The sequence below is a fragment of the Podarcis bocagei genome (assembly GCF_964188305.1).
Source record: "Podarcis bocagei genome assembly, chromosome: 10".
NCBI lineage: Eukaryota > Metazoa > Chordata > Lepidosauria > Squamata > Lacertidae > Podarcis > Podarcis bocagei.
In genome coordinates this window covers 63,678,423-63,693,830 of record NC_138135.1, presented here as the reverse complement: position 1 = coordinate 63,693,830, position 15,408 = coordinate 63,678,423, and the positions used below count along the sequence as shown (strand labels likewise).

Sequence of the window (15,408 nt, the reverse complement as noted above, 5' to 3'; positions counted from 1 at the left end):
TTAGATTTCAAAATAAAGCCTAACCAAAATAAACAAAAAATTAGAAATCCCCTCAAGTCACTGATAACTGAGCAAAACCAGGCAAAGAGATTTCATTTCCTCATGCAGTCCTAAAAATGGAATCAAAGAGTTCTGTAAAAACTGTCTAAAAACCCAATTTTCTTTGCTCTTCTAGAATTTGGGGTGGGGGTTGCTCTGCATGTCAACTGCAGAACGACAGACTTCTTTACCTTTCCATTCATCTATAATCCGTTCTTTATTCTCTATTGATTCATCATACAGTTCTGCCTCAGGTTCATCATCAGGATCGTGGTATTGTACAAAGTAAGGATGCGCAAGTGCTTCTGATGCTGTTATTCTTTTATCGCTATCCAGTATAAGCATTTTCTCAAGAAGATCTACAGCTAGGATTAAAGAAAATAAAATCCAAAATTCACTTTACCACCATCATCAGGAAAACTGAAATATCTTGAGTAAAATGCTGCATGCCTTCCACAACCTAATCTCAAGGTTGCAAAATATTTATTTAAAAAAAATAAATTAACCAAAGGAAAATATAGCATTATAAACATGTTTATTTGGTACCACTTTGCACAAAGCATTTTGTATCTGGGAATCAGTTCCCAGGCACAAAATGCAAACAGTCAAGCATGAAATTGCAGATGAACCATGATGAAAAGAAAATAACAGATCCCTGTTTGTGTATATTTTAAAGAAAGAAAACAACGCTATATTTACACAGGCATGCTAGATAATTGATGCTTAGCTGAGTTAAGTTTCTACATACAAAATGTATAAAACATCATTTAATTACCAGCACGCTCACAGCTTATTAATTACTAATTAATAACTAGCATGATCACAGCCAATATTAAGTGCTGTCTAGTGGCAAGCACCTTATTTGCTGCCGTAATCTCAGGTGGCTTGTGACATCTGGTTGCCATTAGCTTAGCAATTCTGAATGCTACAGGGTTTGAAAGAGCCTTGAACCAGACTGCTATGTGCTAAGGGTAAACAGGGAGACCTTAGACTTTGAATTAAGAGATCCATGAGTAACCTTGGGCAACGTTTCGGCTGAAAAGCAGGAAGTCAGACCGACAGCTTATGCAATACACAATCTGATCCCCAAACCAAGGCTGCATTTATGTCCTGCACGATCAATTCTGCTCCCTTCTCAACTGCTGATCTGTGAAAGTGCTGTAAAGGCAAGGAAGGGTGTTGGGCAGGAGGGTGGAGATCCTCAAGGAGGGGGTGGAATATATAGCACAACTTACTACCATAGTAATTACACACACATTCACCATCCAGGGCTTTTGTCCTGGTGTATGTTGAAAAAGAGAGGGGCTAGGGAAGGAGGAGGGGGGAAAGATTTGCTAACCCAGTCCACTCTACAAGGCCTTCAGGCAAACAAAAAACAATAAATATTGAACCATAGACTGATGATATATATACTGCCATTCTGGTAACAAGCAGAAGGATAGAGTCAGATAACCAGGAGCTACATAGTACAGTGGTGCCCCGCAAGACGAATGTCTCACAGGACGGAAAACTCGCTAGACGAAAAGAGTTTTCCGTTTTGGAGGTGCTTCGCAAAACGAATTTCCTATGGGCTTGCTTCGCAAGACGACAATGTCTTGCGAGTTTCTGCTGGTTTTTCCCCCTTCTCCCCCCCTTTTCTAAGCCGCTAAGCCGCTAAGCCACTTATCAGCTGATCCGATCAGCAGATAAGCCGCTAAAAGCCGCTAATAGCGCTAATCCGCTAATCCTTCAATGGGCTTGCTTCGCAAGACGAAAAAACCGCTAGACGAAGAGAATCACAGAACGGATTCTTTTCGTCTTGCGAGGTACCACTGTAGTTGCTTACAAGCTAACTTACAGTTCCTGAAAATGCATTTTTAGGTAGTTACATGCAGTTAAGCTTCCGGACAACCACAGAAAGGCTGTGATGTTGTGTTAAAAAGGCAGGCATTGGATGGAAAATTCATTTTTTAAAAAAGAATTATTCAGTGCCTTGTGCAGTACTTCTGTTGCTAGTCCTAGTAGTCATACCTCATGTTGCGTCCGCTTTAGGTTGAGTTTTTTCGGGTTGCGGACTGCCGAAACCCAGAAGTACTGGAATGGGTTCCGGGTTTCGGCAGTCGCACGCGCGCAGACGCACTGAATCGCAACCCGTGCGTGCACGGACTTGGGGTGCGAACGCTGTGGGTTGAGAATGTGCATCCCGCATGGATCACATTCACAACCCGAGTGTCCACTGTATTAGACTAGGGATACGGTCCAAGGATCCTTCATGGAGAACGTTCCAGAGGCAGGTGAGGCAAGAGGCAAAAGGGGACAGAACAATGGAGGCATGTATTACCTTTGTACAGCAGGCTACATTTCAGCCGTGCAAAACTCAGGTGTTACCATTCTGGTAAGCAAAAGGTATTATCACATTCACATTCTAGCCAGGCAAAAGCTCTCAAGAAGGATGCAGGGCAGAGCATGGCTTAGAAGAGACATGATGGCTAGTTAAGAGATAGCCTCTTGGGTTGAGGTTCTCCACCCTTATACGAGACTGAAGACGTTTGAAAAATTGACAAGACCATACATTTTCTACCTGAGCGGACTGTACCTGTGCAAAACAAGAATAGTAGATACTAAAACCTCCAAGTTCATACCTAATGGGTTGGCTCCACGAAATACTGCTTTCAGATCCTGTTGAGGCATGTGTGGTAGAGATTCTATGTACTTTCTGGCCTGCAATAAAGGAAGGTGGATGCATGTATTTAGGTTTTTGGTAAAAAATATATATCTTCACCCTTGGGGAATCAATACACACAACTCCTTTGGTGCCTAGGCATAAAAAATAATGGCATTTCAACACAACCAGCCATCCCTGAATATTTGTAAGGTTTATAGATATCAATCTGTAAGATAAGAGAGTTAATAAAATTGCAACTCGAAGATGAGAGGCAAACCACTTTTTTTGGTTAGCTCTCTTCATCCATCTCACCTCTGCTAAACATGGGTGTAAATCAGATGCTATTGAAGCCCTGGTCTAACCCTGTGACAGAAGAATTAAGTGGAAGGATGGTTGATATTAGGGGGTAACTGGTAGTGTTGCTGAGAAATGATAGTGTCTCTGGGTGTGTGGGGGGAGGGGAATAAGATGAGAGAGATAATGAAAGTATATGTCAAAGTATCAGACCCCTGTTATGAAACTTAAGCTAGTGAGTTAGGAAATTAGAACTCTGCCTATAATGACTACTTGTTTTGAATGTTACCTTAATTACATATATGTTTGCGTTCTCACATATATTCTGAAGTTCTAACTGTCTGTGTTCTGGCCTGGGTGGATTCCAAAGCTAAACACACCTGAGACCACATACCTAATGTAAATGCACAAATATAAAGGGATAGTCCTAATGCTCTCTCTAAGACAGCAGGTGGACACGGCAGGTATTCTGAGTGAAGTCTGGACTCAGCAGTGTACCTGAGGGACTGCCCTGAGTGACCCTCAAGGAATATAAAAAAACCACCTTGTGAAATACATGACTGCAGAATCTCCACAGGTCTATAAGGTGAACTAGAAAAGCAGCGATCAGCAAAGAGGTGTCATATCCTCTATTCCCAGTGGCAACCATATGAATCACGCAGTCATCATCGCTTTAACAGGCATCAGAAATGTCAAAATGTACTGTCACAGCAATAAAAAAGGCAGAAGTGACATTCTTGCTCATACACACTTTGAAACCTAAACTGTATTTTTTGGCCAATTATATTCATTATTGTCTATTCCATGTTTTCCTGCTCACTTCCGTTTTTCACATGAAAAATCATTCAGGTCAGACATTACCACACCCATGCCACTCTCATGAGCTGAAAATTACAGCCTCCTGAAGCTGCTTTCATTAAAAGCAAATAACTACATTCGTTAGGTGCATTTGAAAAGAGAGTTTGTCTTTTAATAGGACTTTGGGATTTACTACACAGCAAGTGTTTGACGTGGGTGGCACTGTGGTCTAAACCGCAGAGCCTAGGGCTTGCGGTTCGAATCCTGGCAACGGGGTAAGCTCCCGTTGCTCGGTCCTAGCCTCTGCCCACCTAGCACTTTGAAAGCACATCAAAGTGCAAATAGATAAATAGGTACCGCTCCTGTGGGAAGGTAAACTGTGTTTCCGTGCGCTGCTCTGGTTTGCCAGAAGTGGCTTAGTCATGCTGGCCACACGACCCAGAAAAACTGTCTGCGGACAAACGCCGGCTCCCTTGGCTAGTAAAGCGAGATGAGCACTGTGACCCCAGAGTTGTCCGCGACTGGACTCAATGGTCGGGGATCCCTTTGCCTTAAGTGTTTGACTAACTTACTTGCAAGTTCCCACAAGCACCCTTCTTCAGAACCTAGAACACTTATAACTGGCATTCTGGGAACATCACCAGAAACACCTCAGGAAATGGTCAGAGACTGCTATGATTGGGGAAGGATATGGCCAAGCAACCAAGAGCAACTCTGAGTACAACAGAGAAACAGGAGGAACAGAAAACCTAAAGTAATAACTTTTGTAATTCCCTATCAAGGAATAGGGAATTCTGGGCGGCTCCCAACAGAACATTAAAAACATGATAAAAGATCAAATATTAAAAGCTTCTCTAAACAGGGCTGCTTTCAGATGTCTTCTAAAAGCCAGATAGTTGTGTATTTCCTGGACATCTGATGGGAGGGCATTCCACAGTGAGGGCGCCACTACTGAGAAGGCCCTCTCCCTGGTTCCCTGTAACCTCACTTCTTGCAGTGAGGGAACCGCCAGAAGGCCCTCAGAGCTAGACCTCAGTGTCTGGGCAGAACGATGGGGGTGGAGACACTCCTTCAGGTATACTGAGCCAAGGCCGTTTAGGGTTTTAAAGGTCAGCGCCAAAACTTTGAATTGTGCTCGGAAGCGTACTGGGAGCCAATGAAGGTCTTTTAGGACTGGTGTTATATTGTCTCGGCGGCTACTCCCAGTCACCAGTCTAGCTGCCATATTCTGGATTAGTTGTCGTTTCCGGGTCACCGTCAAAGGTAGCCCCACGTAGAGCGCATTGAAGTGGTCCAAGCGAGAGAGAACTAGAGCATGCACCACTCTGGCGAGACAGTCTGTGGGCAGGTAGGGTCTCAGCCTGTGTACCAGATGGAGCTGGTAGACAGCCGCCCTGGACACAGAATTGACCTGCACCTCCATGGACAGCTGTGTGTCCAAATTGACTCCCAGGCTGTGCACCTGGTCCTTCAGGGGCACATTTATCCCATTCAGGACCAGGGAGACCCCCACACTCGCCCGCCCCCTGTCCCCCAAAACCGTACTTCTGTCTTGTCAGGATTCAACCTGAAGACAGGTATTTCTTCATCAGTAATTAATGAGGTACATTTGAGTTAAAAACATGTAAGCAGACAACAATACTCTCATGTTATTGGCTTGGGCATTTTTCTAAGTACCTGCAAGTTTTAATTTCTCTCCTTAACGTTTTTTATGCTTTTTATAACAAAGCCACTATCACGGCATCCTAGTTAACAGCCATACTTTTCATTGCTTGCCATCATTATTTGTTCACAAAAAGGGTAGATAATGAATCCCTCAACTGCCCCCTTTAATCTCACTACTATTATAATCTTTCAATTATCCATTTAATCTCACCCAATATGTTTAATGGCATTTAAGTGTGTAATTTGCAAAACAGGCATTTATTCCAAAAATGCTACCGGCAAATCTTTAACTAAACACAGAGACATATTTGACTTAGACTGTTCTCGTGTGCCCTCTTGTAATTCTGCTGAATATTTTAAAGAGGCCATTTCCACTTTCTGTGTATTAAATAGATTCAGCTCTGTAGATGCATGGAGAGGGATGAGAATCATCTTAAAGTATCATTTGAGCAATCACCCAGGGAGCAGTTTTGGGGGAAGGAGAGTGAATTCAACTCCCTGCCCCATGTTCTGTGTCAAAACAGAGTACCTTATTTTCCCATCTATAAGACACCCCCAAATTTTTGACATTTTTAAGGAAAAAACCCTAGTCTTATACATGGAAAAATACGGTATATTAAATAGCACAAGATTCCCAGGATTCCCATTGAAAACACATAGAACAGAGACAGTGATAAACTTAGTGGCTTGCTTTGCATGTCACATTAAGTCAAACCTTGGTTACAACTAGAAGGCGCTAAATGGTGATTCCAGGTTACAGCCGTAGTTTAGCTCAATGCATGGTGTCAACAGCAAAAATGCCTGTGACAATGCGACCATGACCTCTTGTGGGAGCCTGCATGTGGCTGCACTAACTAAACCATGGTTTGGCTTAGTGTGACGTGCAAACCAGTGTTTCTACAGTTGTGGCATAAATTACTAAAATAATCTACAGCTAATTGTCGACAATGATCCTTTTTTCTGAGAGTGCGCTGTGGTCTAAACCACTGAGCCTCTTGGGCTTGCCGATCAGAAGGTTGGTGGTTCGAATCCCTGCAACGGGGTGAGCTCCCGTTTCTCTGTCCCAGCTCCTGCCAACCTAGCAGTTCAAAAGCATGCCAAAAAGTGCAAGTAGATAAATAGGTACCACTCCAGTAGGAAGGTAAACGGCATTTCCGTGTGCTGCTCTGGTTTTGATGTTCTATTGCTCCAGAAGCGGCTTAGTCATGTTGGCCACATGACCTGGAAAAACTGTCTGCGGACAAACGCCAGCTCCCTCGGCTTGAGGGAGATGAGTGCTGCAACTCCAGAGTCATCTGCAACTGTACTTAACTGTCAGGGGTCCTTTACCTTTACCTTGTCTGATAGTTCTGTTGTCATTTAGAGACTCACAACCAACAATGGACTACCCAACAATGATACAAACCAGGGTCATGCCTGCAGCAAGCCACACTTTCCTGACAATCTACTCCTACAAAACTACCTGTAGGACCCAAAAACATTAACCATACCACCAGGGATTCATTACACATACATTCTCCAACATTATATGCGCTACACCTTTCAGCCTCATATCAATTTCTATGCAAGAGAATAAATGGACACAACTATGGCATCAATAATGTCCCACTAATTTCTGAATGTTGCCAATGTTTCAGTCTCCTGGGACATGCTAACCTCAAAATCACCATACTTCACCATAAAAGGCTTCAAAAGGAGACTATAGCATAACATTTATAAACTAGAATTTATCAGCAAATTCGGTCTTATTCGAATTGGACTTCATCAGGACTGTGTGCTTCTTTCCCACTACAGGTGTTAAATTAACACAGCATAGCAAGAAAGTATTATCTCCGGCGACTGCATTTGTCAATGGTTTACGTTGTATGTAATCTGCCTATTGAATGCAATGTCATGGGTTCAAGTCCACAAAATCTTATGCCATGATAATATTTTTAGTTCTTAAAAATATGCTTTTCTCTCTCTTCTTTTGCCCCTAATCTAGGTACCCCCCTGGAATAAGGAACCATGTATACATTCTAACCATGCTTAGAAAATGGCATCTATATTATGTGTTTGCTATGGCTTCCCCATTTACTTGTTTTTCATAGGTTGCTTAGATTACGTTGCCAACAAACCAAATGCTGTGGATCTCCTTTTCTTCACAAACCCACAATAAAAGGTAAAGGACCATTAGGTCCAGTCGTGACCGACTGGGGTTGTGGCACTCATCTCGCTTTATTGGCCGAGGGAGCCAGCGTTTGTCTGCAGACAGCTTCTGGGTCATGTGGCCAGCATGACTGAGCCGCTTCTGGTGAACCAGAGCAGCACACGGAAACGCCGTTTACCTTCCAGCTGGAGCGGAACCTATTTATCTACTTGCACTTTGACGTGCTTTCGAACTGTTAGGTTGGCAGGAGCAAGGACCAAGAAACGGGAGCTCACCCCGTTGTGGGGATTCGAACCGCCGACCTTCTTATTGGCAAGTCCTAAGCTCTGTGGTTTAACCCAAAGCGCCACCCGCATCCCAAACCCACAATAGGATTGTATTAAAAACACCTAGCATCTTTTGACATTCTAAAATTCACTGCTCACACATGATTACCATTAACTGCTTTAAAAAGCTTCATAAGTTGAAAACATTTTGTTCCTGAACAACTCAGGAAACCAACATGAGACAGCAAATAGATCTCAATGATTATTCCTGGTGAAACACTGCACTTACATGCTCTGATGAGATTTTCTTGAGAAGTTCAGAACTGGGTGTACCAACCACTTCCATTATTCGTTTCAGCTGGTCAATATCTGTACAAATTTAAGAAAGCTACAGGAAATGTGGGGAAATAGCAGATGAGCCACTTGCTTACATAAATTGCCAAACCTGTGTCCAACCTCTGCTTAATCTACTCCGTTATCTAACGGTGGAAGTTTAGAAAAGTAGACTTTCCTTATGCCATAAAGCTCTTTGCAGACACAGTGCGATCTTATTCTTCACCAGACAATGGAAACTGAAACAGAGTTATACAGTATATGTCTTTAAGTCCTCGGCTATATTAGCTGAATGATCCATTGGTCTTTTTAGGAAATGATAAGAGAGTTTAGTAGAAATCTCAGATTTGGTTGTTATGAGAGTGTGATCCATCACCAAATACCGAACAAAGCTTGTCATTGTATGGGTATATCAACATATATCACAGCCTACCCATACAGTTGTACCTTGGCTCCCAAACACCCTGGAACTCGGACGTTTTGACTCCCGAACGCTACAAAGCTGGAAGTGATTGTTTCGGTTTCTGAACATTCTTTGGAACCCAAATGTCTGACAGGGCTTTTGCAACTTCTGATTGGCTGCAGAAACTTCCTGCAGCCTATCAGAAGCCAGGATTTGGTTTTCGAATGTTTTGGCAGTCGAACGGATTTCCGGAACGGATTCCGTTCGACTTCCAAGGTACAACTCTCTCTCTCTCTCTCTCTCTCTCTCTCTCTCTCTCTGTGTTATATATATTAGCAACTCTCTAGAACAGCGGTTCTCAACCTGTGGGTCCCCAGATGTTGTTGGACTACAACTCCCATCATCCCTGAGCTCTGACCTTGCTAGCTAGGGGTGATGGGAGTTGCACTTCAACAACATCTGGGGACTCACAGGTTGAGAAAGGCTGCTCTAGAAGAAAAAAGGAATCACCCAACTATCCATTCTGCCAAAGCTGAAAGCCTTCACACTTCTAAGCCTACAGAGCGTGGTTTATTATGACAGTAGTCCAAGAACTAGGAGTGCGCACAGTTCCTAGTGTTGGCTTTGAAAGACAAAGCCCTTGTTTTCAGTGAGTACATACTGTCCCTTTCCTCTTCACAAATGAATAAGGAGAGCCCTTATCCACCCATGGTCTTTGGGACCAAAGCCATCATCTCTTGTATCACTCAGTCTCTAACAGTGCCGTTAATAATTGCAGTGGGGAAGGTTTCCCCAGGGTCCTGTTGTCTGCAAATCCATCTCCTTATAAAGGTACCTGCCTGCCCAGTTCCTATGGTTACCTTGCTGGAAGTGATGCTTCCAACATGAGTCATCAAACAACGATGGACACAGGATGTAAGCCTATGGAATCTGTATTCAAAAGTGAGCTCAGCACCTGGGATGCATCACCCCACCCATGTTGGTTGGTACCAGTGTTGAAATCCCCAAACGGGTTGCTTTCAACATGCTCCAAAACGGGAAAAGAACAGATCGTCTTCAGATAGTCCTGGGTGCTGCTAAATTAGAGAGGGATAATAATAATAATAATAATAATAATAATAATAATAATAATAATAATATAGATAGATAGATAGATAGATAATATTGTATTATTTTCCCCAGCCATTCTGGGCCGATACCCTGTGTTTTCCAAGGGAGCTATGAATCTTTTCAGCATCTCTGTTCTCCAGCCCAGCAACCACAGTCTTTTTCAAGCTGTTTTTGTATCTGGGGCATTATTTAAACGAAGTGTAGAAAAGCAAAGATTTTAGGCAGCCTACTGTGGCTTAAGGACACAATGTTTGTTACTCTTTATGACCATTATCGCGTCCAACTGTGGGGGGGGGAAACAGTCACTTTAATGATTACTAATATGTTTGTTGTACCATTTGTGTGTGTGTGTGTGTGTGTGTGTGTGTGTTAAACGGCTAACACTGCTTTAAAAGCATATCTGTGGCACCAGCAGTGCGAGACCCAGAGTATATTTGCACTTGTAGGGGGAAAGGATACAGTCGTTTCCAGGGAAAAGGGCCTTCCCTTTTAGCAGCTCTGCCATGATGCATCCAACTGACCAAATGTCAACTGCCAAAAGACAAAACAACCAATCAGAAGGGGCTTTTTTGCCGGGTTGGGGAGAATCTGCATGACAAAGGTATTCCCATCCAAGCCCTTAAGGTACATATTTCATAGCACAACACAAGGAGATTCCCTCCCCGCTCCATCTTACCTGTTTGATTATAATGCATCCAATTCAACATGATTTCCGGGGCTCTGTACCACCGTGTTGCTACATAACCTGTCATTTCATCATCCGTTTGCCGGGCTAAGCCAAAGTCTAAAATCTACAGAATAATAATAATAATGAAATTCCCATTATTTTTATTATATAAATGGTCAAACCTATCTTTATTCTGGCTCTCGTGACTCATCTAAGCCAACAACAGAAACATCGGGTCCATAGCTAACCCACAGTTCCAACAATTAGAGATTTCCCGCTTTCTCTCTACTACCCAAACAGATTCTCCTACAACCAACTTGAGGTGTATCATAGAAAACAGCAGGATCATTTGGAGGGGAAAAATAATGTGTGATGTTGCTAGATATAATCATGCAACCCTGCCACTTCTTACTGGAACCGAGACGTGAAGAGGAACACCTAGGCTCTTTCTAGGTTGTTGACTCCTTTGGCTAGTTTCTCTTTCCTTCGTTGGTCAGAAGAGGCCTAAAGTCAGTATGAACCAACTACGAGGTCACCTAGAAAACTGAGCATTTATATTGACACACGGAGCTTGGCAGATCAGCGACAGTGGTGAAGGGGAATTTTTTGTATATTTTGGGAAGGTGCTAGAGGCAGCAGCTGGTTCAGGATTCACACATCAGTCAATCAAAACTGCAGAGTCCATAGGGAAACGCCGGCCCCCCAGATGATTTGGAACTACAATTCCCATCATCCCTGACTACTGGTCCTGTTAGCTAGGGATGATGGGAGTTGTAGTCCCAAAACATCTGGAGGGCCGGAGTTTGCCTATGCCTGTCCTAGCCTAAAGCATAAAGGGAGGTGTCCCAGGATTTAGGTATATAGGAAATTGCCTCATATCTGCTCAGACTATTGATCCATCTATCTCAGTCTAGTCTACTCCGATGGGCAGTAGCTCTCTGGGTCCCCTTTACATGCAGAGCATGTACCGTGCTCAGTCACTGAGCTATGGTCCCTCCTGAGGGCAACCTTTTTCTCCCAGGGTGTGACGGCCAGTGACACAAAGCATGCACATAAAATCAGGCAGCACAAACCAGAAGGTGATGCTCTCTATCCATTATTTTGATTATAATTTCTCATAAACTGCTATTTCTCAGACTAACCCAGTATTAGTAAGGTGTGCCGGTCTCTACTTTTAGGAGGAACTTTTAGGAGGAATCTGAAAACATTCCTGTTCACCTAGGCATTTGGTGGCTGAAGAATGCTGCTCCTGGCAGCCCCAAGATCACAGAATGGAAGAATGTTTTTAACTGTAACTAGAGGCTTTTAATTGTAATTGCTTTTACAATGCTTTAGAATGCTTCCCTCCCCCTTCCTAAATTGTGTATCTGTTTGCCGCCCTGGGCTTCTTGGGGAGGAAGGGCAGGATATAAAATCAATGATCAATAAAATCTTTGTAAGATTTCTCTTTTCCTACTGTTTGTCTATTATATATAATAGCCACTCTGCGCGGCTTCCAACAAAATATTAAAATACAATAGTCCTTCAGATATTAAAAGCTTCTCTAAAACCGGGCTGCCTTCAAATGTCTCCTAAAAGTCAGATAGTTGTTTATTTCCTTGACATCTGGTGGGAGGGCGTTCTACAGGGCGGGTGCCACTACTGAGAAGGCCCTCTGCCTTGTTCCCTGTAACTTCGCTTCTCAGAGTGAGGGAACTGCCAGAAGGCCCTCGGCGCTGGACCTCAGTGTCTGGGCTGAATGATGGGGGTGGAGACGCTCCTTCAGGTATACTGGACTGAGGCTGTTTAGGGCTTTAAAGGTCATTACTAGGGTCATTCATGGATTATTTCCTTTCTTTGACTATGAAACGAGGACAAAAGTGCACCAGGTAAAAACATCTGTTTTGTATGTCTTAGTTATAGATGCAGAGGCCTGAATCATTGTTTCTTTGACTCAGAATCTTTTGAGCATACTTGATCCAGAAAGCTAATCAGTAATGAATTCACTGTGCCAGGCTTAATTTAGCTTTTTATCTGCCTCATTAAAATATTCCATGAATATTAGGGGATAATTCAGAAGCCCTGTGACTTAAGCGTGTCGTGACCGGCGTCTTTAAGACAATGGCTTGATGTAAAAAAAATTCATCCTAAATATCTTCCTGCCACAGCGATTTACATTCACTGGAAAACTGTGTTGTCCAAGGTATAGGTATCAACCTAAGCATTTTAATGCATTGCAGCAGCAAGATCAGATCGTAAGGCCCTCCCTTATATTATAGTATAGTCCCATCAAGCCTTATGCTCACGGAAGGTCATAATTCTCTGGACAGGTGTTGCGGATCTGGGATGAAAATAAAAGCATTTTCTATTAATTCAAAGCTTCTTCTAATTTTTTTTTTAAAAAACCACAAAGTACAAAAATAACCATTACATGGAGAGATTGGGTCATACTTTCAAGAGCACTTGGATAATCCACAAAGTCAATTACCATTCAATTAGACTTCAGCGTTCAGGAAGTGTACTCTGACTGAAAGGATTCGGGAACATCTAAATACTTTGAAAAGTGCATCCCATAAACCAACTGATGCCAATTCAAATGTTTTCAAGTAGGTTCCCGGCTGACGTCATGACTCATGATGGTTGAGCTCCACTGGACTCCGGGGCAGTGCAGCTGTTTGGGCAGCGGAAAGCCAGGATGTATGAGGTAAAATTCCTGGAAATGCCCCTTAGGTGGTTCTGGGGAGTTCACTGCATCCCACGGTGTCGCTTAAACCCATACCCATGTGCCTGCCATGGACGAACCTCCGTCTCCAGAATGATTTATGAGCAGTTCCTCACTAATTTGGAATATTGGCATTAATTATAAGGCACTCCTGAAATTGCATAAAGGGCTGCAATCCATCAGCTGCCAAAAGGACTGGGTTTGGATCCCTGAGTGATTTTTAAGAAGTGTGGAAACCCTTACAAAGAGCTGGGAAAGAAGGGGAAGCACAAGACGCTCTCTGTTTTCATATGGTTTCCAAATGGTTTCTTTCTTTCTTGACTTCCCCTGCAAAATGAGTGAGCCAAGTGTAGCCGTAGCTATTTTCAAGCCACAGAATTCAATAGGATCACTCCCATTCATATGTTTCTAGAAAAAAAGGTGCTGGAACTCACAATGGAACTCTTGTTCAATGGCACCCACCTGAGAGGTGCCGGAACTGAGTTCCGGCGAGTTCCGGCTGAAAAAAAGGCCTGGTTGTGCCCATGTTTATAAACCACCTGAGGCAGTGATCTTCTGCACAGGGTTGAGCAGCAGGCACAATCCATCCCATTCATCACAAGATGGCCTTATACATATTCTCTGTGCTCTGATTATTGGTGGAAAAATTGGGGGTCAGAAGCAGAACATATGAAGATGGGGTTTTGGGGGGTAGGCCACAGGCATATAAAGATATACTGAGCTTACCTCACAAATAAGAATAACAAAACAACTACTAATTAGGTAAAAATTGGTCTGCATCCCCAAAACAGACCAGCATGCTTTCATTCCCCCTCCCCATGAGCTAATAATTTATTTTTGAGATAAAATAAATTTACATTTTATACACACACAAAATGAATAGCCAGCAAATGAAATGAAACTTGGGCCAGATGAGACTCAACTGGCTCCTGTGTTAGAAAACATCACCTTTTTAATATCTCACTAATAGCCCAAAGATTCATAAAAATCAATTATTACCAAGTAAGCATGTGTTTGGTAGATGCTCCACAGTTAAGAGAACTTTCTTCCGAAGTAACTAAATCCAGAACTTTAATATTTGTATTTCTTTGGACATTTATATCCCACCCTTCAACAAATCAGGATGAATTATTAAGAACAGCTTCTGAAAACAGTGTAGCAGGGGTTTTTTAAAATACAATTTTGCTGGTGTTTCCTTTGGCTTTGTCAGGGGGAGTTTTTGTATATTTCAGTTTAATAGGAAGGGGATTCATCTATTGTTTTGATCATTGTGATTTCTCAGCAGTGGGTTGCAGGTTGCTTCATTATATTGATTCCATCCAGGATAAGGCCCCCATAGCAGGAGGGTATTGCAAGGATAGCATCCCTTGCCACAGGCTCTGCACGCAATTCTGGTGGCTGTGAGACCATTTCTCATGTTGCGTTGCAACAGTAGGTGGAGTAATACCCACTCAATGCGCATTGTCAGCTGCTGCTTTGAACACTACATGAACAATTTTGTGTTTGCATTTCTTCTTAAAACTGATTGGGATAGAGCAAATTAAAAAAATCTACAATGTATAAATAAATAAATAGAAGATGTCTTCTCTTGCTTTACAGAATGAAAAGTGGGACATAAACATAATTAACCAGGATTTCTCAATGTAGGATGATATGTTAACTTGAAAAAATCAGAAATAGGAGCATCTAAAAAGGTAAAAGGTAAAGGACCCCTGGACGGTTAAGTCCAGTCAAAGGCGACTATGGGGTTGCGGTGCTCATTTCGCTTTCAGGCCAAGGGAGCCGGCATTTGTCCACAGACAGCTTTCCGGGCCATGTGGCCAGCATGACTAAGCGGCTTCTGGCATAACGGAACACTGTGACGGAAACCAGAGTGCACAGGAACGCTCTTTACCTTCCCGCCACAGCTGTACCTATTTATCTACTTGCACTGGTGTGCTTTCGAACTGCTAGGCTGGCAGGAGCTGGGATAGAGCAACGGGAGCTCACCCCGTTGTGCAGATTCGAACCGCCAACCTTTTGATCGGCAAGCCCAAGAGGCTCAGTGGTTTAGACCACAGCGCCACCTGCAGCCCTAATAGGGCAAAACCAGTACAAACAATAAGGTCTTATAAACTGTCAGGTTAGACTCAGAGATGGCCCCCCTCTGTTGGTGTGTCCATTACTATGTAACAGTTTAGCCTGTAATCCTAAATTCAAATTATCTGGGAGTAAACCCCATTGAACAGGACTTATTTCGGAGCAGAATAAGGATTGCACTGTTAGTTAATACACATCTTCCTTTTCAAAATGCTAGTTCCAAACTGCAAGTAGTTGCTTGATATCTGCAGCACCTACTA

General features: G+C 42.9%; 1 protein-coding gene and 1 long non-coding RNA gene across 3 annotated transcripts in view; one reads left to right on the top strand and one right to left on the bottom strand.

Annotated features, from left to right (window-relative positions):
- Window positions 1–15,408, bottom strand: part of MAPK11 (mitogen-activated protein kinase 11) — a 58,618-nt gene that overhangs the window by 6,143 nt on the left and 37,067 nt on the right. For both annotated transcript variants that reach the window (XM_081211808.1, XM_081211807.1), the window contains exons 7-11: window positions 10,378–10,492; window positions 10,161–10,232; window positions 8,145–8,224; window positions 2,661–2,739; window positions 231–404 (exon numbers count right to left, since the gene is read on the bottom strand). In XM_081211808.1, coding sequence (XP_081067934.1) covers window positions 231–404; window positions 2,661–2,739; window positions 8,145–8,224; window positions 10,161–10,232; window positions 10,378–10,492 — 520 coding nt within the window. The remainder of the gene's footprint in view (window positions 1–230; window positions 405–2,660; window positions 2,740–8,144; window positions 8,225–10,160; window positions 10,233–10,377; window positions 10,493–15,408) is intronic.
- LOC308596698 lies at window positions 8,253–9,312 on the top strand. The gene is made up of 2 exons (XR_014012665.1): window positions 8,253–8,945; window positions 9,034–9,312. It is a non-coding gene; the product is annotated as an uncharacterized lncRNA (long non-coding RNA).